Source organism: Microchirus variegatus, assembly GCF_963457635.1.
Source record: "Microchirus variegatus genome assembly, chromosome: 15".
Taxonomy (NCBI): Eukaryota; Metazoa; Chordata; class Actinopteri; order Pleuronectiformes; family Soleidae; genus Microchirus; species Microchirus variegatus.
Window position 1 is genome coordinate 11,027,634 of NC_139816.1, and position 24,649 is coordinate 11,052,282.

Here is a 24,649-nt window from a genome sequence, read left to right on the forward strand (position 1 = left end):
CCTGCGTTTGCAGACATCTGAAGTATTACTTTGCAAAATAAAAAATTAAATCCATTAATTTTGATGTATAAAAAAAAATACATATTTTGGGAACCAATAAGCAGAATAGAAATTCAAATTTTTCTTGGTTCCACCCAGGTCTTGGCTTATGGTATTCGATTACACTTTCAAATCTCAAATACCAACCCTCGGTATACTGCAAAATATTATATTAATGTTATATATATTAAGATACTATTGTGATTTAAAAAAAAAAAGAAAACTCTTATAATCAAAATAACAATTCTTAAGAAATATATTTTATTTTCTTCGTCAAGTCAAATAACTGAAAGCCTGAAAGTGATATGTTCTAAAACGGATTAAGATCGACAAATATCAATCACAACTAAAACAATCTGTATGCATGGACTATTTAGTGAACACAGACCTTTCTAGAGCATGCTTTAGTGTGTCCTGCCAACATGGCCAGGTGGTCCACTTTACATACAAGACATGTGTCCTTGTCACATAGGTTACAGCAAACAGGATGCCAATCTAATTCAATGAAAAATTAAATGAATCCGAGCCAACCATTTAGCCTTAAGTCGCTACAGTAAGCAAGAGAACATGAGCGTACAACAATGCAGATTAATATGATTAATCTCAGTGTGAGGTTCTTAATGTGAAAGGTTTTTTTTTTTTTTTTTTTTAAACTCTATTATTAAGCTACTTCCTGCCACATGGAAAGAAGGCATTTCCAGGGAGCCGATCTTCAGAGTCAGCAGGGCAAACAGGAAACATAACTCTGAGCCGTCAGTGTGTCACACATCACACGAACACACACACACAAGCACCCCCACAGTGTAGTTGGACAGACCAAAGTCACTGTTGGGTTGAGAAAGTGATGTGTCCTTGGTTGAACAGAACATTTACCATCTGCTCAGGCTGATGAGCTGCACACACACACAGTCCAGATAACACCAGAGCCTATGACAGGAACACACACACAAATGTGACAGAGGAGTGCTGAAAGGACGGGCCGATTCGAGCTGGGACATGTTGATATGTGCGAGGTTCAGTCAGGAGAGCAGTTTTATGTTAGTGTGTGTTTCTGTCAGAGGCACAGAGACATGAGTGTCTGCTGCAGACAGAGATAGACATAGAGGGGAAAAGAGAGAAAGAGAGGGAAGGCTTCTGAAAAGTGGACTCTCAGTCTGACAACCGCTTCACACAAAGCTCCAAATATGAGCCTCAAATCCTGCTCCTTCTTTTTTTTTTTACGTCAGCCCTTCAAACGAGGTGCTGCAATAAAACAGAACCACTTATAAAACATGACTCACCGGCGGGTTTAGTTTAAGTTTGAACAAAATTGAAAATCAAGTTCTGTACATCTGCTTGTCAACATCACTTAATGAAAACAACTTTTGTTCCCCTCCGATTCTTTCTCGACATTTTGTTCCCACAGTGATCGGATTTCAGATGACAGCCTGAAGTCTACAGCTTCGACCAACTTACTACACCTCATTTTTGAAACAATCTTCTCGTTTTTGATGACACACACCACTCTTACTCCTTAACATGTGGCTGAATAATATACAACAAAAGCATCTGTCCAATTAAAGCCATGTAATTTTCACTTCAGCGCCAACTGTATGCAATAAAATGGCATCAGTGTACGTCTTCGAAACTAAAGGGCTGTTTTGTTTTAAAAACTATAACACAAGTGCCATTACAATAGATTTTACGATACCCTATTCAACAAAACAAGCCAAAGTCATGGAAACTGAAACAGCCACACAAGAAAAAATGCTTATCCTTTCATTGGAGTAATTAAAAAAAGATTGGACTGAAAATTAAATTATGCAGCTGATGACAAAATGTGGCCAAAATATGGGGGGAAAAAAGTATTAAAAGATTAGTTTAGGTCTTGCCTATACATTTAGATCTACATATAATTGCAACATATTAACAAATGCTAACACAAAATGTTCTGCAAAACTTGTTTACAAGCAATTGTGCAAGAAAAACATCATTCAAGAGGAAGTAAATTATAAGAAAGTACACATCTGATTAGGCACTTACTGTAAACGCAACAATTTAAACACCCTGAAGTCACTTTAGTTAAAAAAAAATCTACTTTAAAGAGAAAAAAAGACAGGTTTCAGAGTTTGTTAATTTTTTTTTGTGGCACCATATTTTAAAAAACACGACTGGAGAACATTTTCTAAATGTCCAGTATCCCAAAAAAAAACCACCAAGAACTTTGTCTGAATATTTTTTTTTTTTTAAATGTAAAAGACCATGACTAACTGACAAAACTATTATCAACATTAAAATCTTGCCAGAAATTCTGTGGTAGCCAAAGCTATGGTTCATTTGTTTCTATCTTGCATTAGAGTTAAGGGGGGGAGCTTCATCCTCTTGACTGTGGTCTTAAAATAGGACAAAGATGGTTAAAGTTTGGTCCTGCAGTGTTTGTGAAACGTGGGCTGTAACTAACTGGCACAAAGCTGCAGAGCTGTGCCTCACAATGCCAAATCATCCGAGGACAAGGAAGAAAACAAAATTACAGGGAGTCCTTGTGGGAGTACAGCTGGAATGGACACACCCTCTGTAGCTGATATGGTGGGTTGACTTCCTGCCGAAAAAAATGAGAACTCTCTCGCACAACCCGCTGTTGCTTTGTCCCTCAAATTGTTCTCAGAAGGTCTTTGAGTTGAAGTTACTGTACAACAATTAAAAAAAGGACAAGCTTAAACATTTGAAAGAATACAGGAGAAGACTGATGTGCAGCTTCATACAAGCCAGCAGAGATTTAAAAGGCAAGCTTTGTTCCCATGAACAAGTTGAGGAGGGAGAAAAATCAATACTTCCAGCCTTTATTGACCATCTAACAATGGCTTTACATTCCTCCCAGTCTCACAGCCTGGTGGCCTATTTTTTTTCTGCAACTAACATTTATTTTCAACGTCTATAAATCTGTTGCTTATTTTCTCGATTGTTCAATTAGTTGTCTCTTGCAGAAAATGGTGTCAAATTTCAAATGATGACAATGTCAAATGTTTTATTTTGATCAGAAAATCAAAAGTATTCTGTTTACTGTCACAAAGGAGCAGAGCAACCACACATATTCACATTAAGTAGGGTGAAATGAGAAGTTGCTTTCAATTTAATTAGAAAAAACACACTTAAAGTGATCAAAATAGTTGTTGATTCCTTATTTAATTGATTAATAATCAGTTAATTGTTGCAGCCCTTACCTCCACTGATTTCACATATGTGAGGGGGAAATCATAATTATTATGTGACATGCATCAAATTGTGTTTAAACAATGTGTAAACAATATGTATTGAGCCTTTATTATATTGTTGTATATTGTTGTTTAATTATTGCCCAGCCCAAACTAAATATCTGAATAAAATGTAAATAACACTTAAAAGAAGACATAAATAAAATAATATTCTCTATATAGTTGAGTATATAGAATGGGTATATAGAATGAATATACTCCATAATCCAAAAGTACAGGACTAACATATTAAGATAAAAGGTAAAAAGGACATACACCAAACCTATACAGGGACGAGGTAGTAAAATATTAAAATGCAACATGAATAATCCATCAGCAACAGTGAATGTCTACATGTATGTGGCATTATAAAGTGTTTAATGGCTCTACAGAAGTGTGTAGCAACAATAAAAGTCATGCACTGACATTTTATTTGCAGAGCAAGTCCATAAGAACTTCACTGTCATATTCCTGCACAGGCCCACTGGGGAATTTAAGCTGTTCTGTGGTATTAAATTGTGAGTTTAACGACTGACTGAATATAATGGATTGCAACCTTACTGTAACATTCATAAAGACTTAGGCATAGGACGGTATGGAAAGTTCCTGTCACAATTATTATGATATTGCAATTCTCGAACCATATTATTGTGTTACGAACTATATATATGGTTTAATATACTTGAACATAAAAGGGCTAAGCCCCAAGCCTGATGGTGTGTTCCATTTGTAGTCAGAGATCAGAATTTCCGAGGTCATGGGGCATTCCTGCGTCTCGCATTTCCGAATCGGAAACTCGAAGCAACCTCACCAGCCCCAACACGGGATTCCAAAAGGCTACCACTATAGAAACACTGGTTCTTTTACTGTTTATAGCATTCAAGTCACATTTGTTTCTCAGTAAATCAGTTGTACACGTAGTACTTTTACAATTTTTTAAACTGTAAACATGTTGCTACACTGTTTGTGTGCACAAAATATTAATTCTGTATTATCGACTGGCATTGTTAACAATAGGTAGCCCAAAACATGTTTGCACGAACTAGTCAATCACAAGGGAAAGCGTTCAAAGCATTTGTTCAATAGGATCAGCTATATATAATAATATAATAATAATAATACTTTAGGTGAAATAAACCTAAAGTGGTATTTCCAAAAAGCATTACAAAAGTTGTAATGTAAGTCAGACAAACATGATGTTACTACAAATATGTGTTGCAAGCATTGCAAAGTGATAAACAATAACATTAAATATGACTCATTAAAAATCATGAGGTCGCTGAAGAGACAGGGTTCACTTTTAATAATTCACTTGTGATTGATGTTATCGCGATATAACGCGATAATATCGTTATTATTGACCCGTCTCTTTAAAGGCAGTTGCACTGTGACGTGACAGTTTATGCGAAGCGGTGTCTGGCTCAATTAAAGCTGCAACTTTCGACTTATTACGCCTTATTTAATCACTTTTAACGTTTGTAGTTCATTGACCTGCTGCTAAAACAAACATACACAGGCCTACTTCACTGTGTGTGTGTGTGTAAGCACTTTCGAACCTACACACTCGTCTACTAAAAGAATAAAGCAAACAAAGTAGACACACCCTCGGTGTTAGTGGAATAAATGTGTTCAAATCGGCGTTGAAAATGTCCTCAAACGCACCACGGTGGCTTAAATAAGCCCAGTGACCCAAACTGTTATTCCAGCTCCGGAGCTCCGGGCGAGTCCTGGGTCTTTATCCACATTTCCTGTCCCAACAAACCATTCAATCCCGAACTCGTTTCAGGGCGATAAAAAACACAGCGTGAAAGATAAGAAACGAGGCGGTGGCTCGTCCACTTTCTTACCTGGACATAATTGTTCTCGCAGTAGTCTGCTACTCTGGTCAGGTTTTGGTAACTCTCCACGAGCGCCCGTTTACCGGCCGGAATCTCTTCCTCTAACAGCATTTGTAGCTCTGCCATCTTACATCCCTCGGCAGAGGCTGCCTCTCCCTCTGCCTGCCCTCACACTGAAACAACCAGCAAACCCAGAGCTGCCTCTGAAGGGGAAAAAAAAGAAAGAGAGAAAAAAGGAAAAAGTCATTCGCCTCCCATTGTGGGATTCCTGCCCTCACTTTGACGTCACCACACACCAGAGATCGTATGTGGCTGCGAGGAGTAGTCACTCAACATTTAAGAAACGGAACCGCGTTTCAACCGCATTTTTTAATATATTTTTCAACAAGCTTTTATTTTATAATAATATTATTGTTAAGAGTTTTAAAAAGAATAATAATAATTTATTTAATTATCTCAATTTGATGACTGCATTTTTTGTATGGTTGTTGTTTTTACTATTTCATATTTATTTGTTGGTTATTACCATTGTTTAATTGTGTTAATCAATATTATATTATCCTGCATCATTTATTACGAATGGTAAATTTTTCTATCACATTTTATTTATTTCATATTTTATGTATTATGTTTTAATATAATAATGTACTGTGTGTTTTATTACTATTATCCGATGATTAGTTGATTATTTATTGGTGGTCTATATCTTAAATTTATGATTATTGAAAACTGTACCAGCATCATAACGAATTAATGCACACAATTACGGTGTTATATATTATTATACGTTATAATTTCGATCAAATATTCGATTATCTATCTAGTCATTCGAAATCAAACCAGAGTGAGAACTCTTGCTCTCGAGTCGAGTCTGCCTATCACGCTTCCAACTTGGATTCCGAGAAGAGCATGCTGGGATATGTAGTTCAAATAGATGGTACCATTCGCAAAGCTAAAGCTCGCAACATGTTTTAAACGACATTTGATACATTTCACATCTGACTTGTTTGCGTATTTTGATCCAATATATGTTTGATTTTTCGACAAAAAAAACCTCAGCAAGAAGTAAAACATTGTTCGAAGCGGGGAATTGTGGATGTTGTAGGAGATCTTAAAGTCGCGCAGAAAACTACACCTCCCAGACTACACACACACTTATTGGCTTTTATGTTGTTCATGGCGTCTGATGAAGAGCTCAAGACAAGTCGCCGTCTGACAAACAGATAGGCCGGGGAACTTTAACGGTGAGTGTCGATGTTTTCCAATCGTTTTCCGCCGCAGAGTTTTAAAATGCAGCGTGTATTGTAGTATAAATGTGATTCTATTTGACGCTATGTCGCACATTAGTTGTTGTGTCCTAGATTCCTAACCGTGCAACGTCCTCCTACTGGCTGTCAAATCACACTGTAGCTTACATTTACAACTTAAGCTAATCCTCTTATTGTTGGGAAAGTGTGAATCCATGAGCTGTCAAGTTATCGAGGGGCAACGTCAGCTTTTAGTTCATATTGATTTGTTGTCATTTTTGTTTGACATACTTGCAGTGCTGTGTTGACTTGTTGCCTGTCTGTAGGTTGTTGTTGTTTTGGTCGTGTGTTGCATGATGGAAGTGGACAGTGTCAGGATGGAGGTGGACGGTGAAAAACGGTTGGCCCAGCGCAGATTTGACGCAGCTGTGAAAGTGATCAAGAGTTTACCCCCTGATGGTAAGTAGATCTCCTGAATAACCAGTAATTACAGGCATTCATGTGGCATAAACAGGTGCATCATTTGAGTACACCGTAAGAGGATCAATTCACTTCATATTTCAGACCAATACATGGCAAAACAGCAAATATACACTATAAATGAGTAAATAAAGAACTCCTGCACACATCTAAATTTATCACATCAATGCCGTTAAACTTTCCATGACAGAAAAATGAAAACGATACTTTAAATATTCACGTTATACGGTATCTTAAAATGTATGCACATGTAAATAACTAAAGACTGTAAAGTAGCTGCTGTTTTCTAATATTTGGTTCCTGCACTTAGTCCTAGAATGTTGTGGTTTTCCCGCATTCCCCCTCTCGTCTTCAGTTTGCAGAAGCGAGTGTAAAGTTTCAGTCACATGATTTTGTACCGTAGACATTGATCTAATTAATTTGCATCCGGACAAGCTGATGGCACAGAAACCGAAAGTCTTAACCAGGTCTGAACTCTGTTATTATTAACATTAGAATGCTATTTTTCTGGAAAACAAATTGTTTTCATACCAGTTTGCTGAGGGTAATATTTATTCTGCGTAACGCCATAATAAGCAGAGGTTGGATCTTTACAGTAAGCACGTACGTAAAGACAGGTTATACCTTCTTAAGGCCCGTTTGACAGGTTCACCCCAGGAATGGGGGTTGAATCGCAATGGTGTCAGAACTAATGGAGTCAGATTCAGGGCAGCAGCTCGGTCTGCTTGCTGGGATCCTGTGAGATTTAAAAGGCTTAATCCACTTTACTGGAAGCATACAGAGTGGACACTTTCTTAGCAGCAGTCTTCAAGTCAGTGCATTATCATTAAAGTAGTTGCCCTTGAAAGCTTCACCGATATGAATGGTGATATGAAAGGCACTAATTCATATTTGTCCTCAAATTGCTGTCTTTTTCAGGTCCCTTTCAGCCATCTAATGACATGATGCTCAAGTTCTACAGTTATTACAAACAAGCAACAGTGGGACCATGCAATATACCCCGACCTGGCTTTTGGGATGCAGTCGGCAAAGCAAAATGGTATAAAAACATGGAATATTATTTCTGTCCTTTGTGGTTTTGTTATTTGTCTCTTTTTGGAGAGAACATTTTCTTTCAAGGACAAGATGACAAGCTGAAGTTGTCCGTACAGAGCAGTGGAAATTGAAACAGCTCTCAGACTTGCACATGTTGCATAACATTTCACTTTTTACCCAGTTCGACTTCACTGTGCAAAACAAGACAAAGCAAACTTGTCTCAGCTGGGTTTTCTGACCCCGTCTGAACTGCACGCTCAGTTTTTAGCTCGTCGATCTTTGGACTCGGCACTTCACTGAAATGCGACTTGGAATGTGACCTTTTAGAGATGTTGGCTGGACAGTTTATCTCATGCCACCGCTGTGTTGGTGTGATTTTTTTTTTTTTTTTAATCAGGAAATTGTAAAGACTCTTAGTTTGAGATTAACTTGTTGTATGTCTGTGTGAACCCTTTGACCCACAGATAGCACATGTCATGGTGCCTTTGAATAAACTGAGCTTATTGGGAAAACTGGAGCAAAACAAACACAAAGAGACCGTGACTTTAAACCAAGCAGTTATTCATTTCCCAGCAAAAAAAATATTTAATTATGGCAGCGCTGCAACAACTTGGAGCAAAGGAATCAGAAAATATTCACATTTAAGCACATTTAAACTTTGTTTTATGGTTTAAATAAAATCCGACTAATCGATTATCAAAATAGTTGATGAATAATTTAATAATTGATTATACGAGTATTAATTGCAGCTGTAATAATGATAATAATGTTTGTTTTTCAGGGATGCCTGGCATTCTCTTGGAGATATGTCTAAAGAAGAAGCAATGGCTGGCTATGTTGATGAAATGAAACTGGTATGTTTCACCCTTAATATGATCAAGTTAAATTGTGTAAAAGGAATATTTACAATGCATCAGACTTACAATTCGACTTTCTGTTGGATGTGTAGATCCTGGAGGGGATGCCCATGACGGACGAGGTGGAGGAACTCCTGCGCGTCCTCGGCCCGTTTTACGAGCTGGTGGAGGAGAAGAAGAAGATTTCACAGATATCAGACCTGAGCGCAGGTAATGTTCGCGCAGGTGGCGCAAACTCTTATGCTTCTGTCAGCAACAGCATGTGGCACTTTAATCATTTGCCTTTCATCTTTTGCTCAGCCCGTTTGACACAGTTTGCTAGGCAGCTGGAAGGCAAGTTCATGACAGTGAAAACATCTGGTGGTCTAGTTTTTAAGCACACGTGTGGTGTTAGTGCAGTGGTTCTCAAACTTTTTTTATGCCAAGTACCACCTGAGGAAAACATTGAGCCAACGTTAAAAGAGGCCGAGCAAATTTGGCTCCTGATTTTTCACAGGAGGCAGATTTATTCCCAATAACATAATCTCTTCTCTTCCTCACATATACTTCACACACTGGCATAGTGAAATTGGATTAAGATGGAGGAAGAGTAAGTTTTTAATTTATTCATTTTCTACACACTATGGTCAAAATTGTTCAGCTCCACTCCGATCACATACCCTGGTATATACAGTATACACATACGACAGTATTTCTGATATTTCCTGCAAGTACCGCAAGAGGAAGCTTGCGTACCACTGGTGGTATATGTACCACAGTTTGAGAACCATGGCTTTAGTGCTTCTAGTGTTAGCAGTTACCCATACTTATTGGTTAGTTCAGAACAATTACAGCTCATCTAATGTGTGAGACACTGAATGTTCAATGTTTTTGCTTTAAAGGTCCAGTGGGAAAAAATTTGTTTTGGGTAACTACGGTGGCCTTCACATACCAGAAAAGATGTTGTTGTCATCAAGTGTATCGAGTTGTTATGTGGGCAGAGCTGTGATTTTGTCTTAAATACATTAAACTAAGGCAACAAGAATAATTGTACATTTACACTTGTGGGAATTATATTTAATTTCTGCTGATAAACTCTCCAAAATGTTTCACACCGGACCTTAAAAGGCAGACCCTAATGTTAAATCCTAATGAGAGCGACTGAGTGTTTTATAATCCTGAAGGTAAGCCTTGTCTTTTAGTTTTAGAAACGCATACTAACTTTTTTTTCTTCGCAGGGTTCGGTACAATGTTGAATTCGGTGCACTCAAAGAGCGTCACAAAGAGCATCGTCAGAACCATGGAAATGAACGGCACTCTGGAGACTCGGCCTGCCAGACTCAAAGCAAATGAAGTGAAGGAGACGTCGGTGGAAGAAACAGAAGAGGAGGATGAAGAGGATGAAGAGGATGATGATGACGACGAAGAAGAGGAGGAAGTAGGAGTAAAGGAGAATGGAAAAGGTAACAAAAAACGACCTCAATTTTGAAGCATGCCAGACTATCAGGAGTGGATTCTTAATTTCATGTATTTACTTTGGCAGATTTGACTTCAGCAGCCTCACAGCCAAAGAAGAAGAGTTCAACCAGGAGACACAAAGAGCCCCTGTCAAACGGCAAACTGGCCAACGGAGTCGCCCATCTGACCAACGGGAGTCAGTCCAAAGTCGCACTGAACGGTGACCACTCCCTGGACGGCACAGTCAGCGAGCCTCTGCTCAACGGTCACCACGCAGGTGAGGAAAACGCCGCTCATGGACTCGCAGCGTGTGCCTCGAAATGTTTCGGAATTGTTTCCCAGAGCTCTTTGGTTTTTGTAGCGGCTCACCAGGTGATGATATAATCTGCTAAGCATGGGACCCTTTTAACGGAGGAAAATCATGCTTCAGCGAAAATTAAGCAGCAGGCAACAAATTTAAGTGCCACTTTGTTAACGACAGTGCAGTTTAGTTCACAGGACTTTTCATTTACAGAGGCTGATTCTTAAAAAGTCTTAAAGGGGTACAGAGATCATTTCTAAGAAAATATAGATTTAAACGCAGTTAATATATGTAAAAAATGTTGGTTTGAGTCTATTTTTTTTAGCTCATTAAAACAAGTTTCTCTGATTTTTCCAACTTCTTAAATGTGAATATTTTCTGGTAAGTAAACATTAAAACTGAGTCATTTTGGACCCAACAACTACTCAATTCATCAAGAAATTAGTCGACATTAATTAATCATGAAAGCAATCACGAGTCGCAGCCCTACTTTCAAATGAAAAATGGGTTTAGTGCAGATTTTAAATAGTAGAGAGGAGGAAGAGTCTGACCTGTTTGTTTCCTGTTGTTTTTGTGCTGATCTCAGATCTCAGCGCTGATGTTTCGGCTCCAAACCAAGTTGCCAGCGACTCGGACAGTGAAGTTTACTGCGACTCTGTGGACCAGCTTGGCCAAGACGAGGCAAGTAACATTTAAAGGAAAATGAAATCACCCGCACCTATGGATGGATTATATTTAGTGACTAAATCATCATGGAGTTGTTTTAATGTGCCGCTTCTCCAGAGTCCAGATCGTACCCGCTCTCTGGATGACCTGGATGAAGAGGAGAGCCACGTGCTGCAGCCCCTGGAGGCGACGCAGGGAATCCAGGATGAATTTTATGCTCCAGCAGAGGTCGTCAGGCGTGGAGGAGAAGATGGAGACAGCGGTGGGACAATGACACAGAGACGGGGCCTGGAGGGAGACATGTCAGACAGCTCTGTTGTCAGAGGAGGACAAGGTAAGGTTGCTCTCACAGAACGCTAGGATTCCAAAAAACCGCAGTTATATTGTATTTAAAAGTTTATTTTTGGGGATTTTGTTTCATATTTGACATAGATGTAATCCCCTCCTACATTTCTAAGATGATTTCAACGATTCATAAATGAAAGATTAAAGGTAGGCAGAGTAGGCAGAGGAATTTTCTCATTATCTTTTTACTTTCTCACAGCTTTCTTTTCTTTGAGCAGGGGATTTGTGTGTCTTTTGTCCAGCTGGATTTCAATTTCCCCTTTTCCAAGGAAATGTAATACTACATAACCACAAAGAGGCATAAAAATGCAGTTTTATTTGATTTATACATCATTACTACTTTTGATTGATAGTTTAAACAGGATTTTACCTGTGGGAATGTGTTTTTATTGGCAGTTAGTTCCAGGTCAAATGCCTCCACATTACAAGCTGGTATTTCTCAGCCTTGGTTTCTGATTGTCAAACGAAGGAATGCAAGAACTAGATGAATTTGATAATTTCTTCTCCGTCTGCTTTGTTTATTGCAGCTTTGTACCGTATATTAATCTTCTGGCCTTTAGCTTTAATATTTGCTATACATTTTTAAGCAAAACTTGGGTCAGTGCTCAGTATTTTTCTTACCTGGGTGAAGCAGAGGTGAAACAGCTTTTTTTTTTCCCCATCAGGCTCCAGGTCTCAAGACCGTGGCTCTGGAACCATGATGCCCATGCACGGCGGTGGAGACGGGGACCGGGGCCGCCGGGGAGGAGCAGGGACTCCAGGCGGAAGCCTGGACGAGCAGATAGTGGTGGCGCTGGCGAGACTGCAGGAGGACATGCAGAGCGTCCTGGAGAGGCTGCACACCCTGGAGGTTCTGTCTGCCAGTCAGGTCAGAGTCACTGACAAACTAAAGAGTCAAACACTTCAATATTTAGGATGATTTTCTGTGTTTCTTTTAAACAAGCTACGGGAGAGAACACGGAGGATTTCAGTACTGATATTCACACCGTATGAAGCTGTCGAGGCCCATTTATATCACGACTTTATAATACAACATGAAAGTGTCAGTTTGAATCAGGTGAAGGCCGTTGTCAGGAACAAATAACTTGAGTGTTTTCGACAGTAACTAGTAACAGTTTAATAATTAACACAGACCCTGCTCTGTTATGATTTCAGTGTGTGGATTAAGAAGATAAAGGGATTGAACTTTGGTTCAGTTCAGTTCAGCTTTCTTTACAGGGACCCATTGTGACAAACGAACATTTGTGCATAAAGTAGTGACTGTCTGCATATCATTTTGAACTTGGTAAATGAATGATTTCAAAGTGATGTTTGGGAAATTCATTACTATTACAAAAACATATGCACATAAATCTCAACTAAAACAAGTGTTTAGGAATCCTTGTTTAGTTACTGACACATGAATGTTTTATATACGTTTTCTTTCTCTTATTTTCCCTCTATAGGCAAGATCACTGGCTCTGTCTCCTACATATACACCACCCCCACTGAACAAGAGGAGTCAGGTAATCTGTATATTTTTTAAGTAATTATACATTTCTAGGCCAATGAAGACATACTTTAGATATTTAATGTAACAAATGACAAATATATGATTCTAATACAGATATTTTGGTTTCATTTATGCTGTCGTTTGTGTATGGCATGATGTTTTAAATCTTTTTAATCATTCATACTGTCTCACTATACTTTAGATACATATATATTTTAGAGGCTTTTTAATCACAATAACCGCTTCACTGCATGTTTACAGCAGCAAATGTAATTTTATTTCCTGAAGACAGTCAATATTATCGCCAATAAATCAATGCATCTGTAGTTTGTAAGGAAGTAAATTCTCTGGGTTTTAACTGATTATCGACAGGAACCATAACAATTTAAACATCTGTTGACTCTTTAGTTTTTATGTTATCACTAATGTATTTTATTTTTTTCCTTACCCAGAAGCCATCCTGGTGGCCTTTTGACATTTCTCCAACCAGTCTGGCCTTCGCTGTGATGTGGCCATTTGTGGTGCAATGGCTGATTCGTCTCTTCCTGCAGAGGAGAAGGAGGTATTTTTCTTTTACACAGACAAAATGTTAACATTGATATTTGATTTAACTTGATTTTATGTGATTTTAGATCACTTTTCACTCAAAGAAGGTATATGAAAAGAAGACATGGTCTTCAGATTCTATAAAAATGGCTTTTAGTCCCAGTTAAGCTCGTCTTTTATTGAGTATTTTGTGTTTTCTCTTGCTGTGTTTTACTCATTTAATATAAATAAACTCAACCTCCTTGTTGTTCCTCTCTGTTTCGTTTGTAACAGACGAATCAACTGAAGCCACTTCCGTCGCCACCGTCCCCTCCCTGCTTGTTGGACCCACAGTCCTGTAATTTTGCTTTTGCACTATGAAGAAAGCACCTAAACCTGAATTGAAGAGCGAGAGGAAGAAAGTCTCAGGACGCGAGTTGTAAACCGCGGGTAAAAAATGAAGAGTGAACCTGCGATTCACTTTTGTTTCCAAGTTGATGCCACTGTACTGGGACCGTTTTCTCTCCACGACGTGGTTCGAGCGGAGCGCGTTCAAATACCAACTACAGTAGTTTGTCGGCCGTTCTCATCGCGAAGGACGAGAAGGAGCCCGACACTTTGTTGTTGTAAAAGCTTGACGTGATTATAAATTTTAACAGTTCACTTTTCATTAGTCGCCCAGTTAATGCTGCTATAAAGATAACTGTTTAGAAGCGAGGATTGAATGTAATGATATCAATGTGTGAGAAAAAAAAAAATTAAGGATTAAATTAATATTTATTGCTTTTACTTGTTGTAAAGAAGGCACTACGGGATGTTTCTGAAGGGTTTTGTGTTTCGAGCAGAGGATTCAAACAGCCGGCACGATTAATTTCATGTGACCCTCCACTTAAAATTGAAGTGAGTTATTTCTATACGTTTTTTTTTTTATTAATAGTTTCACATTTATATTGTGAGAAATGTACCGCTCCATATCAAAAAACTTTTATTTTGAAATTCTGTGAAATATTATCATAAATATTATTATTTCTTGTGTCTTTTACGCAAAACTTGGACTTTTCTTTCAATTGGTCATTTGAGTTTGAGACCCCGATTCGAAGTGATTTGCGGAATGTTTGATTAAGGTTTAAACGAGGTCGTTTGTGTTGTTTTTTTGTCATCAGCCGTCCGACAGCAGTCTGTGTGTGTGTGTGTGGTTGCTTTACATCAGTAGTGTGATCTAAAGATCTGAGCCTCCACGTAATTGTCTCCAAATAGAAAAAAAAGTGCCTCAACATCATGGGTACAATCATAGGTGGCATTATGATTTCATACATTCTAACATTTGTAGCGTTATCATGTGTAGCCCTGGACCAAAAACCGACGGTAATTTGACGTCCTGTTGTTGAGATTCTCCATCCCACAGCTTAATTAATGAAGTAGTCGTCATGAACGCTGCCATGTTTCTTCCCGTTATATAATTTAAATGTGTGCTGTAAAACGTTTGTATGAATATTGTGGAAAGATTTTTTTCTTTTTGAGCTGATAATCATAACATGTTTGCAAAGCGGTGAGATCTATTAAAACATTGTATACAGTAGCTGTATAGTTCTGATGATTAAAAAGCAATATTTTAATTGCATTACTATGTATTATTAATGTAGACTACTATATGATATTGACACAGGTTTGCAGTCTTTGCAGAGCTGTTAATGTTTTAATAATAATAACGATGATGATGATGATGATGAACAAAATAATGAGTAATAGTTTAACTTTCTACTGAAATGTACTGAGGCTTTCTCACCCTCTCTGCCTGTGGATAGAGTGGTGTTTGCATGTGATAATCCAAGCCTAATAAAGTTTTCATAAAGCGTTGACGTTGTCCACATCACTTCACATAAAGTAAGATCAATTATTTTCAGAAGAGTAATTTTTGACAGCTCACATACATTATGAATGGTAATCAAATGGTTTGATTTGTCCACAAACCAAAGAAACAACGGTTTACTGCTGTGTTTCCCATACTTAATGTGTGTCTCGACCCCAGTGTTTGGGAACCACTGGTGTGCAGGTACTAGAATCCAGGAAATGTTCATCTGTTAATTGCAGTTATCCAATCTACTGCCCCATATGTGAGTGTAGAATAAATGAATAAATAATCATAGTCCTACCTGTGGAGGGCAGCACTCACTTCTTGCTTCTCAGGGTACAACCTGCAAGAGAAACATTAGAAGAAGAGTGATTTTTATGACAAATACTGACCACTGATAATCAAAAATAGTGCATGGGACAAAAATTAATCACAATTCAATATGTTGCCAAGATTAATAAAACACATTACATTGTTATCTTACATTTACTTTAAAGCAGTCAATCCCAAAGAAGAAGAGTCTGACATCAGAGCTCAGTCACATAGACTGAGTAAACAAGAGGGTAACTACTGATTTAAAATACAAAATCCCACTCATATAATCACTGATACAAGCCAAGGTCAAAAATATCACAGTTCTTTTAAACATGCACACATTCCACCTGATCTCCCTTAATGTACTTGAAAAAAACAAAGTCTATTATGTTACAAACAGATTTTATTTCTATTTTCCCCTTTTTCTGAGAGCGGAACAAAATAAAATTTCAATAAGCGTCGAGTGAGTTTCACTGAAATGATTAAAAAAAAGAAAGAAGGAATCAAATACCAGTAGTGTGGAAAATGGGGGGGGGGGAATGTGATATCACATCAAAATAACGAGTGACATAAAAGCAGCAAAAACAACCACAAACTACACACTGCAGTCTTAAAACAACACTAAATGACATGAACAAGATATACAAATAAAACACACTACACATTAATATATTAGGATGTTTTTTTCTTTCATACAGCAGAGGAACAAAAACAAACAACAACAAACAAAAAACATGTATCTGCAGGAGAATTAGACATTTCCATCAACTTTTATACATTATTAGTTTGTGTTTCATCAATACAACGGTATATTAATACAGAAATTAAAGTATTAAAAGGTGGCATTTGTTGGATTTTATAACAGAAGAACTGACTTTTAAGAGCCATAACAAAAGAGAATCTATATCTGCTATTGCTCCAAACACTGATTGCACATACTGTAGGTAAAACTTTGTTTTTAAAATTATAAACAGGCCTGAACGTGAAAAAATGATCCACAATCAACAGCACTGATTACTTCACACTTCACCAGCAGACAACACTCTCTCGTCTGTGGAGCTTCTTTTGTTTTTGTTATTTTTAAAGGCTGAAACCAGACACCGCAATGTGCTGAGCGTTGTTTCTCGCATCAAAGTACGAGGTGTCGGTCTCGTCCTCCGGCTGAGGTATGAAAGGCATCGTCTGGTTGGGCAGGTTGTCCCAGTCCTGGCCGTCGAACAGGGCGTGGCTTTTGAGTTCTGGGACAAATAATAAAAAAAAAAAGAGAGAGCGAGAGAAAAAGTTCAAAAGTCACATACTGTTCCTTTAATCATGATTCAATCTGTTGCCAAGATTAATAAACACATCACATTGTTATCTTCAAGGATAAAAAGGAGTTCATTAACTTTTAACAAAGATTGTGTCAGGATTCACACACACACACACACGGGTCTAGCAAATTACATTTACGGTCTTTTACTTGAGATTTATTTCATAATACATGGAAATGGCTGATTTGTCTGTTCAAAATAATATTAGGTGGAACTAAAATAGTCAGAAACCCCATATTATGTGCACATTTGCTTCTTTAAATCTTTAAAAAGTGGGTTTCCGTACAAAGAGTTTGGGAAGACACTGCTTACAAAAGAGCTGTGTGATATCTGTCGTATTTATTGTGCAAACACAGGCTTAGCTGTGGGCTTTCATCAAGTTTTCTCCACTGCTATGCTAAACTGTAACACACTGCGGTGGTGCTCGATAAATCCTCACCGGGCAGCACAGGTGGCTTACTTTAGTTCCGTGTTGTAGTTATGTTATCGCATCCTCAAAAATAGAAACATTTCAAAGCAAGACTGAGGTTAATGCATGTTTTGAATAAGTAATATTAATAGATTTTCAAGACCTTTCAAAATGGTATTTAAGACCTTTTATGAGATTTTAGGAGAATTTAAGACATTTTAAGGCCTTAAATTCAAATTATTGGATTTAAGACTTTTTAAGGCTTTTTAAGACCCCTCGGATACCCTGACACTGGACCTCTAACAAACAGTCAGACAGATTTCTATAGACATTTATAGATCTCATTTATAAATCAACTTAATTGACTAAAAACTGTGGTCCTGTCCTCCATCTGCGTTTCTAAAGATCAATACTATTCACAACGTAAAGGCTAAAGTGAAGTTTTGGATTCAGAAAAATGATAAATAACTATAAAGTAAAGCCACCCTCACCTTTAAGTCCAGCCCGCTTCGTCATGTCCATCGTCAGAAGTATTTCAATGGCATTCCTTGAATTTTCCGACAGCTCCTCCTCTCCCTCGGGCCACGGGATGTCTGACATTTAGTAAAAGATGCACCAAAAAATCACGGAATATCCTCATCCATTCTAAATCTTCACAGAAAGTGATCGTTTCATGGTTGTGCTTTGAAGGACGATCAAAAGAAAACTCAAACCCACCTCGGTTGAGAATATTCTGGAAGACGAGCTGCGGCGTCTCGTCGTTGAACGGCGGCACGCCAGTGAGGAACTCGAAGAGACACACGCCCAGTGCCCACCAGTCCACCATGAAGTCTGGATAGGATTGAAAAGTCTTATTTTAACTTCATTTAAAACAGCTGCTGGTTTCCAACACCAGTTTATCCTGTGATTATTAGAGCACTCACTAGAGTGGAGTTACTGCAGTGGCAGAAGCAGCAGGGATGACGTTAGTTTACAGGAGGAAGGGAGTCCATTTTATTTTCCCCACTTTCATTCACTCACACATGGAACATTCACAATCGGTGTGTTCCAGTTGCAGTCGAAAGTCAGAATTTCCAAGGAAGTGGGAGCAACCTCACCAACACTGACATGGGATTCCCACCGGTGGCTGCCATCGCTACTACTTTTACTGTTTAACAGCCATTTCACTCATTTTTTTCCACTTGGTCAACAAACAACTAATCGATCTGATCCGGAGTATCCTTTCCACTCATCTTTCACACACACAAACCTTTATATTTGTGCTTCTAAATAAGTAATTTTGCGTCTCAAAATGTTGCAGTGGTGGACAATAACAAGGTTTATATGTGGATTTGTTATCAAATTAAGAAAATGACTTGAGAGCGGTTCATGAATAGAAAAGCGTGTGACCAAACTGACAAGAAAAACTGCTCTCAGTATATTAACATCTGAATACATAACAGCATGTTTAATTAGAAGCCATTTTAAGTAAATGGGTAAAAATAACATAATCCTGGATCTTCCGGTTTACCCGCATCTGAAATTTCTTCCCATGGTCGTGCCCCACCCATACACAGAATTTCACGGAAATCAGAGTTGCTTTTAAGTGTGGGAAGAATAACAAACACCAATGAGAGGTAATCATGAGCTGATTTTTTAGATGGTTCAGCAAAGATGCATCCAGTTTCACACACTGATTATGTGCACGTGTTACCACACATTTATGAATTTTTAGAGAAGAAAACCCAGCCCAACTAAAAGCATTTAAAGGTCCAGCCTGTAAGAATTAGTGACATCTAATGGTGAGACTGCAAACTGCAAAAATACATGAAACTCCAGACGCTCTCTCCTCCCTTTGATAACATGTTTCAGGGAACTACTGTGGCCTTCACATACCAGAAAGCAAACATTCTTTCAGAACTCTCATCGCCTTTGTTCATGCTTTGGATTTATGTTTTTCTTCGATTTGTCCATTCGTGCTGCTGTAAAAACATTATAAATCCTGTACCTAATGTACACGTATTCTGAAGTTACAAAAGCATAATGTTTCATTTTAAAGCAATTGTACACTTATTCAAACATACTGATGGGTAGTACATTCAATTTCTGCCAATAAACCTTCCTAAATGTTACACACTGGACCTTTAAGTCTCACATTCCTCAGCTGTTAACGTTGGTGTTAGCTTTAAAATGGCGTCCACTTCCCTCAGATCAGGCCCACATTTTGCTCACCCAAAAAAATAAATAAAAATGAAACCAGGGCAGAAACAGAAAAAGTGGGGACAGGGGAAAAATCAGCTCATTCCCTGTGGCGTATTAGCAGGCTGCGTAAACATGCAAGCTCACTTGCAAAATAAACATCAATATCATTATAAACTTACCATGCTGAGCACTTCCTGAAACTAAAAGAAAATGCTCGTCACAAATCAAGCATCCACTGTCAATGACACTGGACTGTGTCGAGCTGCCTGTTAATACGCGTTTAATTTTTTGCGGTAAATGCCCTTTAACATACAATTGACTCTCTTACCGTGTGGTTTCCCCAGAAGAAGCTCTGGAGCCAAATAGTCTGGGGTTCCTAGAATAGGAGCCCCCTCAACAGGCAGCGCACCTCGCCTGACGCTCTTTGGGGTTCTGAAGGGCGTGTGGGACGTGGACATGGGCTGCGGTGTCTGACGTGAGGGGGAAGAAGCAAAATAGGACATGTGAGAAAAAAGATAAAAAATATCTATAACCACTATTATTGTTGTATCTACTGCTTATTTTACTCTGCTTTGATGATTCATCACTAAGTCCAAACTACAACTCCTAAAGCTTAAGTCGCAATATTTGGATAGACACAGTAGTCTTAAAGGTCCAGTGTGTCAAATTTAGGTGAAATAATTTTTCATTTGGCATAAAAATTCTACTACAATTTCAACTCTTGAGTGGGGAAAAAAGGATTCAAATCTGCAATGACTTTCTATGAATATTTTGGGACTTTTCATAAGGGAAGACTCATTTTTGTGTCTGATACGACACCAATATCAATTTTACATATTATTGACGTAAGAGGTATTTGTCTGCTGCAGAGTTTCCTGAAAGATGGAGCAGTTTAATTTACTGTGCACAAAACCTAACAAAAATTAACCTTAGGTACTAAAAAATTCATCTTGTTTTGTTCTGAAAATATTTAAAAAGTAAGTATTTGGATGTGTAAATGACATGTGAGAAGGAAAAGGATGAGAAGAATTTAACGTAAACCTCGTGAGCTTACCTGACACAGAGAGCTGCTGGAGCTGACTCTGCGCTGCACTGGTGTTGCGACACCAGACGCAGAGTGAAACATGGCTGACGTCTCCATGGCCTCCACAGACCAATTGCTGAGACGGGAAACCGCCGACATGTTTGAGCGGTTAATGGAGCTATTGTAGCTGCGGAAAGCAACTACATTTCTCGGCTTGAGGAAAGAGGGCGATTTCACTGCTCGCATGAAATCATTGAGCGGGCTGGGAAAGGAACAACGGGCTTCACCTCTGTGGCCAAGATGACCAAGTTTGGGTGTTTCTGTAGTGACAGCAGACGGAGTTTGTGGCAGGGATTCTATCATGGACGAGTCGTTAATTTCCTCACGACCCAAATTCCCGATTTTTGGACACTTGCTCAGTTTCAGTGAAGTGTGGCTTTCTATCGTGAGAGACGTTTCATGCATTGAACCATCCGAGTCCAGACTCAAGCTCCTGCAAATGTCACTGTTCCCAGCAATCGGTGACGTGAAACTTGAGTTTGACAAGTCTTTGGGTTCGTCATCAAACACGTCCTCCGATTGCTCTTCCAGTTCACTAAACAGGGACTTGGCCACAGCAATGGGACTGGAGCGCTTTGGGACGCGGTCATCAGAAGACCCAATCCCCTCAGTGGAGACCATGAAGTCGCCTATTTGAATGGTGGAAAATGTTCCCGTCAGGCCAGTGTGAAACCTTGCGGACTCCTCAGGAATCTCAAAGCATCTTCTGTAGTCTGCATTTCTCTTCTTGGCTTGGGTCTCTAGTGGCTCTGGACTCCTCGCTACATCGGAAAATGTTCTCTTCACAGATGAGGGAACCGAAGGTTGACGGTCATCTTTTTCCAAAATTGTGGAATCAGAAACGGACTCCAGACTTTTTTCAGCAGCTTGGTCTGGATATGACTTTTTGTGTAGAGTCCTGTTGATTTTAGCAGAAGGCATTAGAGTGCCAGGTTTTGTGGGCACGTCTTCTTGAAGTCTTTTTGTTTCAGAAAGCACTTTCCTCTTCTGCTCATTTTCTTTCTGAAGAATAAAGAAAAGTAGAAAGTTATTGTCACGAGGAATTACTTAAATCCTTCAATTTGTTTCCATGAAACGCCAATTATTTTGTGCTGCGATACACAGAAAACTGAATTTCCTGCTGCCATTACATGCTAGGCGAAATATTACAACGGCGTCATCTATTGTAAGAAAAATGTCTTAGTAACAATAACAATGGTATATGCATTAATAACAGACAGTTTTCTTTGTCAAGTGACTGGAGTGAAAAGAAGGGGAGAGTCAAATGGTCGAGTAGGATTTTTCAGCTTCTTGAATGTGAATATTTTCTGGGGTTTTTTCACCATATAATAAAGAAATCATTAAAACTGAATAATTTAAGGTTGGTGGACAAATCAAAACATTTGAGAAGATTGTAATTTCTTTGTTTGTGAAACACTGATCAACATTTTTCAACATTTGATGGACCATGCACGTTCTAGATTAATCGATAATGAAAATAATAATTAGTTGCAGCCCTAGTTAAAAGTCTGTGATCACTGACCTCCTCACACTCCCACAGTGGACTGATGCCACCTTCGGTGTCAGTGGTGCTGCCAGCACTCATCGTCTCAAACCTACTTCTGGTCTTGAGCAGTGAAGGCGTGAGGTTTTTAGTCAGTTTGTGAGGACTGAACACACTGTTGTTAAGTTCTACAGAGAAAACACAGCAGAGAAATTAATCAGTCTTTCCAAAATGAGTGATCAAGGAATAAAAACAAAATGGAGAGAAAGAACAAGGTACTGCTATGACTTACTGGATTTCCAAGGGTAGTGACCTGGAGAGTGCAGTTTATCTTTTTTCTTCATTACAGGTGAACCAAGAGAGTTATTCTTTGGTTTTATTCTGCCACAGGAAATGGGACTGGACATGGCCGATGCACTGCAGTGACGCTTGCCTTCCCCTGTAGGCGTATTCTGTGTTTGAATTAAAACATTTTTTTTTTAAAGTAAAAGAAAAATTAAATGATGATGAACCATGTGTGATGTATGAGGAAAAAAATAATTATACTTACAAAACCAAGTGAGCTGATTAAGGAGAGGACTTGACCCGGTGTCCGGAAGTAATCTTTTGTAGGTTTAGCCAAGGAGGGAGTGGTGAGGATATCCATAAGATTCAGCTCTGATAGAAAAGCACATGGATGAAATAAAAGACTTATTACTGCAACAACATATCATGATTTTATTAGAATATTTCGTTTTTTAAATCAAGACACCCCAAGATAAAAAAAAAAAACACAATTTATTTAAATGTAGAGCTGAAACAACGTCATACCTCTGTCAAGCTTGACTTTAGAAAGGCCAAAGTCTGTGAGCTTGATGTGGCCTTGATTTGATATAAGCATGTTGTCTGGCTTCAGGTCCCTGTAAAAGTAATGCACAGGTAAACAACATGATACGCAAGAGTGTTACACACATTTAATTGGACATCAACTGAGATAGATTTTTCTAGAGCCAATGCCGATCAAAAACAAACAATTTTCAGGCAATAAAAACTCCTTCGTGTTTTACACTGGACCTGTAACTACTTGGGTGGGTTCTCCTGTCCTTTAGGTCTGTAGATTTGTGATAACACTTGCTCATACACAATCAGAAGTATTTTTGCAAGGCGTCAATCTAATAATTATATATCTATTACCTCTGCCAAAAGATGTTTTTGTAGCCTTTAGTTTCACTTCCAACTCTCAAAATGTACCTTACGGATTTCCATGACGTAAGGGTGGAACTGGATCTGGACAAACCAGCAGATCTAGGATCCTTTTTTTTAACATCACCATATGGTCTGTGTCTGAAATCTACATTTAGCATGTGTACTTATTATAAATTAGATATGAAATGAATATCAAATTAATTACACACAAACAAATGTTGGTAAATTAACTTTTGAGTTAAGTTTTAGTGCAAATGCAGCATGTATACATTTCTATGAACAAAGATGTAAATCTACTCACATCTACTCAATAATTGTCTGAATAAATCAGTCTGCCTCTACATATAACAACTTCTATATTGAAAAAGAAATTAAATGTATGTAAGGTTGAAGTACCTGTGGATGATACCATGACGGTGCAGGTAATCTAAAGCCAGAGCAACCTCTGAAATGTATTTGATAGACATATCCTGGTCAAAATACCCATAGATGTGAAGCAGAGATTTGACGTCTCCACCAATGAGGTATTCCATTACCTGCAAAATAACAGGAAAACAAGGATTAAATAACACGCCTAGAAACAATAACTTACCAAAGTATATGGTGTTGATTGTGTCTTATGTTATCGGGTATTACCAGATAGATTTTAGTGGCTGTTTGAAGGGAGTAAAACAGGTGAACAATGAAGGGGCTTTTGCTTAGAGCGAGTGCGTCTCTCTCTGCCTTCATCTGTCCCGTCATGTTCTTATCAACCATGTTTGCTTTCTTCATCACCTGAAAAAGAAGACAAAGAGTGAGAATATTGTGGCTAAGCTGTTAAGCATAGTTAATGTTTTAGTACTGATTACAATGGAAGAAAGACTCACTTTAATGGCGTATAAACGCGCATTGGACTTCTTCCGTGCAAGGTAGACCTTGCCAAAGGCACCGCGGCTAATGGGCTTCAAAACGACGAAATCCTCGATGGAAGGCGCTTTAGGAATATCCACAGTTTTCTCATTCGAGCTGGAATTGTGCTTTTCATCTGCGTCCATCGTGAAATTTGTTTTAAATGAAGTTTTGGGTGGTGTCTGTAACAGTTAGCCAGCTCAAAGTAAACACTCTACATGCCAACAACACATCAACCTCGGGTTTGTTTTGAAATTTTGAATTGCGCTGTAAATTTAGCGGGGTCCTTTAACATCTAATGTACTGCCTGTACGCAAATTAGATGTCGTATAACTGAACTGAACTTGAAATGTTTGCTTTACTTTATGGTCTAACAGCTATGCACGTATGCTTCTAAATTATATATATCTATCCAGTTGATACTTTTATTGTTTTTAATATTTTATTTTT

General features: G+C 38.4%; 3 protein-coding genes across 6 annotated transcripts in view; 1 reads left to right on the forward strand and 2 right to left on the reverse strand.

Annotated features, from left to right (window-relative positions):
• The window catches only part of abi1a (abl-interactor 1a), a 45,940-nt gene extending 40,698 nt beyond the window's left edge, over window positions 1-5,242 (reverse strand). For 2 of the 3 annotated variants that reach the window (XM_083901651.1, XM_083901650.1), the window contains exon 1: window positions 5,117-5,242. In XM_083901651.1, the coding sequence (XP_083757777.1) occupies window positions 5,117-5,233 (117 nt within the window). In that variant the 5' untranslated portion in view covers window positions 5,234-5,242. The remainder of the gene's footprint in view (window positions 1-5,116) is intronic. The other variant, XM_083901649.1, reaches the window with a different exon arrangement.
• Window positions 5,243-6,278: 1,036 nt separating this feature from the next.
• acbd5a (acyl-CoA binding domain containing 5a) lies at window positions 6,279-15,318 on the forward strand. Of its 2 annotated transcripts, XM_083901680.1 has the most exons (14): window positions 6,279-6,351; window positions 6,681-6,813; window positions 7,753-7,873; window positions 8,651-8,723; window positions 8,819-8,936; window positions 9,027-9,059; window positions 9,944-10,168; window positions 10,249-10,440; window positions 11,051-11,145; window positions 11,248-11,464; window positions 12,141-12,343; window positions 12,921-12,980; window positions 13,420-13,529; window positions 13,787-15,318. In XM_083901680.1, the coding sequence occupies exons 2-14, from the start codon at window positions 6,708-6,710 to the stop codon at window positions 13,797-13,799; spliced, it is 1,566 nt and encodes a 521-aa protein (XP_083757806.1). In that variant the 5' UTR covers window positions 6,279-6,351; window positions 6,681-6,707; the 3' UTR covers window positions 13,800-15,318. The 2 variants fall into 2 exon arrangements, with proteins under 2 accessions (XP_083757806.1, XP_083757807.1); XM_083901681.1 differs by lacking the exon at window positions 9,027-9,059.
• A 1,421-nt stretch (window positions 15,319-16,739) lies between these two features.
• On the reverse strand, window positions 16,740-23,021 carry mastl (microtubule associated serine/threonine kinase-like; the record flags this gene model as incomplete). The annotated part of the gene is made up of 10 exons (XM_083901948.1): window positions 22,937-23,021; window positions 22,677-22,783; window positions 22,419-22,578; window positions 22,166-22,314; window positions 20,614-21,645; window positions 19,888-20,029; window positions 19,739-19,759; window positions 18,096-18,209; window positions 17,870-17,971; window positions 16,740-16,897 (listed from the first exon to the last, which is right to left on the reverse strand). The coding sequence occupies exons 1-10, from the start codon at window positions 23,004-23,006 to the stop codon at window positions 16,740-16,742; spliced, it is 2,055 nt and encodes a 684-aa protein (XP_083758074.1). The 5' UTR covers window positions 23,007-23,021.
• Between the last annotated feature and the right edge of the window lie 1,628 nt (window positions 23,022-24,649).